Source organism: Otolemur garnettii, unplaced genomic scaffold (genome assembly GCF_000181295.1).
Source record: "Otolemur garnettii isolate 467f Iridium unplaced genomic scaffold, OtoGar3 scaffold00026, whole genome shotgun sequence".
In the NCBI taxonomy this organism is placed as follows: Eukaryota; Metazoa; Chordata; class Mammalia; order Primates; family Galagidae; genus Otolemur; species Otolemur garnettii.
The window spans coordinates 13,968,258-13,972,093 of record NW_003852421.1 but is presented as its reverse complement, the minus strand read 5'-3'; the positions used below and the strand labels follow the sequence as shown (position 1 = coordinate 13,972,093).

The 3,836-nt window shown below is 43.7% G+C and overlaps 1 protein-coding gene across 1 annotated transcript in view; it reads left to right on the top strand.

The window, feature by feature from the left end:
* KIF13A (kinesin family member 13A) overlaps positions 1-3,836 on the top strand; it is a 218,863-nt gene that overhangs the window by 211,037 nt on the left and 3,990 nt on the right. The window contains exon 38 of the mRNA XM_012804208.2: positions 2,180-2,968. Within this exon, the coding sequence (XP_012659662.1) occupies positions 2,180-2,968 (789 nt within the window). The remainder of the gene's footprint in view (positions 1-2,179; positions 2,969-3,836) is intronic.

The window sequence follows — 3,836 nt, the reverse complement described above, 5'->3', positions numbered from 1 at the left end:
AAAGAAAGGAAAAAGCTATATTAAAATTGTGATAATATATACCAATAACGGTTTTGTTATCTTGTGTATTGTATCTTGTGTCTGTTGTAATTATTACCCTCTATATATTATATAGTTCCAGGTAGCCAGAGGAATATTGAGTCTTCCCAACACAAGGAAATGATAAATATTTGAGTTGATGAATATGCTAATTACCCTAGTCTGATCACCATATATTGTATAAATCAAAACATCACTGTGTACCCTACAATCATATACGATTATTATGTGTCAATTTAAATTTCTTTTAATAAGGCTGGGGGCAGTGACTCATGCCTATAATCCTTGTGCTCTGGGAGGCCAAGGTGGCTGGATCACCTGAGCTCAGGAGTTCCAGACTAGCCTGAGCAAGACTGAGTCTGTACTAAAAAATAGAAAATTAGCTGGTCGTTGTGGTTAATGCATGTAGTCCCAGCTACTTGGTAGGCTGAGGCAAGAGGATTGCTCAAATCCAGGAGTTTGAGGTTGCTGTGAGCTATGATGCCACAGCACTCTACCCAGGGTGGCTACAGAGTGAGACTCTGTCTCAAAAGAAAAAAAATTAAAAATTTTTATTTTGAGGGCAGCGCCTGTGGCTCAAAGAGTAGGGCACCAGCCCCGTATGCCAGAGGTGGTGGGTTCAAACCCAGGCCTGGCCAAAACCACAAAAAAAAAAATTATTATTTAATAAAAAGGAAGTTTCACTTCAAAAGGAATATTCACAATTTCCTTAGATGTTTATGAGGTTACGAAATAGCATGCCGTTATTTTTAACATAAATTAACCACAATTTTCTACCAAATGTAAAAGAATAATTCATTTGGAGGCTCAGTGCCTGTGGCTCAAGCAACTAAGGTGCCAGCCACATACACCTGAGCTGGCAGGTTCAAATCCAGCCTGGACCCACCAACAATGATGGTTACAACAAAAAATAGCTGGGCATTGTGGTCAGCACTTGTAGTCCCAGCTACTTGGGAGGAGGGGAGGCAGGAGACTTGCTTGAGCCCAGGAGTTGGAGGTTGCTGTGAGCTGTGATGCCACGGCACTCTACCCAAGGCTACAGCTTGAGGCTCTGTCTCAAAGTAATAATGATAATGATAATAATTAATTTGGAGAGAGATTGAAGAATTGACTCCATCCACTACTTCATATATTTACTAAGCTTTATAAAGAGAGTTCAAGAAACTATTTGAGGAAGGAGATTTTCTTTTTTTTTGAAACTGAGTGTCAGTCTGTCACCCTGGGTAGAATGCCATGGCATCATAGCTCACAGCAACCTCAGATTCCTGGGTTCAAGTGATCCTCTTGCCTCAGCCTCCAGGTAGCTGGGACTACATGTGTCCACCACTACACCTGGCTAATTTTTCTATTTTTAGTAGAGATAGGAATGTCACTCTTGCTCAGGCTGGTCTGGAACTCCTAAGTTCAGGCAATCCACCTGCCTCGGCCTCCCAGAGTGCTAGGATTACATGCAAGAGCCACCATGCCTGGCCAAGGAAGAGGACTTTCAGTTAAGCTTCACTCCGTCATTCTGATCTTCTTGCCAAATTCTCTACCCACACTTCTCAAAAACCCTAGAAAACTGTAATTGTTAGTATTATACAGTCATATAATGTGTTGACATTGTGCTCTTGCCCTTTTGCTGTTGGGATCTTCATTTTACTGCCCTTTCCCCCGTTACATAGCTCAGAAACTTTTTACACATTACCTTAACTACCTGCACTTTGCTTCCCAAGGTGAAAATCATAAGAGTAAATGGCGTGGTCTTCTGTTTCTGCTGTCCCTCTGTTCATTTTAATGAGATAAGAGAAAATATCACACCTGAAGACTAAGGTTGAGTAGCTAATAAACAATCCACAGCATTTCAGTCCCATTCTTTCTCTTAAACCAAAGAAGGAAACGTTTCTAATTAACGGAGTGAACATGGAAGAAATAAATGTCCTTTATATTAGGTATGAGGGGGTTAAAGTCACAGGTCTCTGAAAATACCGATATACCTATTTCTACAATAGGTGACAGGATTTGACCAAACTCAGAAAGCAAGACAAAAAACTGAGAACACATAAATGTGAATACCTTTCATAGTAAAGGATTTAAAACTTGTCTCAAAAATACAGTTGATAAAAGGAGCTAATGATGGACTTTTGCTTCATTTTTCTAGGACTCTGAGGAAGAGGAAAATGAGCTGGAAGTTATTAACAGGAAGCTAATAAACTCGCAGCCTTACGTCCCCGTGGAGTTTGCTGATTTCAGTGTTTACAATGCCAGCTTGGAGAACAGGGAATGGTTTAACTCTAAAGTAGATTTGACAAACTCACGGGTCTTAGAGAAAGAAGTGTCCCGTAGCCCTACCACCAGCAGTATTACCAGTGGCTACTTTTCCCACAGTGCCTCCAACGCCACGCTGTCTGACATGGCAGTCCCTTCCAGCGACAGCTCTGATCAGCTGGCCATTCAGGCAAAGGACGCAGACTCCACTGAGCACCCTGGACCGTCCCTGGGACAGGATTTCAGACCATCCTCAAACAGAGAGCTGACAGAAGTGGAAAGAGGCTTGGTAAAGGACAAGATAATCATGGTGCCATTCAAAGAAAACAGTGCCTTAGCTAAAGGGAGCACATCATCCCAGAGCATTCCTGAGAACAACTCCAAAATCCTGTGCAGGACTGGCTCATGTTCAGAACTAAACGCCTGCCCCAGCAAAAGTGGCCAGCCGGCCAGAGAATTCTGCCCTGGGGAGGTGACGGTAGAACACACCACTAACATCCTTGAGGACCATTCTTTCACAGAGTTCATGGGGGTGTCTGATGGAAAAGATTTTGATGGTTTGACAGATTCTGCTGGAGAGCTTTCAAGTAGGAAGAACGTACCGAATAAAATGGACAGCAAGACTGTCTCTGATGGGCCCCAGGACCCTGGCCAGCTGCATTACAAGTTAGAGGATGACAAGGTAATAAATCTAAGAGGCAGCCCTTTGGGTTCTCTGCTGTCCATGAGCATGTATAATCGTACACCGATCCCAGAGGCCCTTTGCCACAATCACTTAGTAGAAAAGATTCATTCAAATGTTTCCCTTTCATTCTTTTTTTTTTTTTTTTTGAGACAAAGTCTCACTCTATTGCCCTATTGCCATGGAGTCGTAGCTCACAGTAACCTCAAACTCGTGGACTTGAGCATCCCCTTGCCTCAGCTTCCCAAGTAGCTGGGACCTCAGGCACCCACCAATATGCCCAGCTAGTTTTTCTATTTTTAGTAGACATGGGGTCTTGCTCTTGCTTAGGCTGGTCTCAAAATCCTGAGCTCGAGCGATCCACCCACCTTGGTCTCCCAGAGTGCTAGAATCACAGGCATGAGCCACCACACCTGGCCTCATTCAGCTGCTTCAGGGAAGATGAGCCCACCATCCTGCCCGCTCGCTCTCTGTGGGTAGAGAGTAGAACCATATATAGGACCAGTGGATTTTTTACGTGGCATATGGGTTGGTGCTGAATTCAGTGTTCAGATGGATGAGGATCAGTCAAGCTTATATTCATCCCCTGAGATGGTTAGTTACTGGTTATCCCAAAATATTCTAGTAGCATCTACCGTATTCCATCAAGTGTTTGAGTGCTTTGATTATTAAGTGCTTCATTATTTTTTGTATCATTGAGAAAGAAGATACCAACTCAGCGCCTGTGGCTCAAGTGGCTAAGGCACCAGCCACATACACCTAAGGTGGCGGGTTTGAATCCAGCCCGGACCCGCCAAACAACAATGACGGCTGCAACCAAAAAATAGCTGGGCGTTGTGGCGGGCCCCTGTGGTCCCAGCTACTTGGG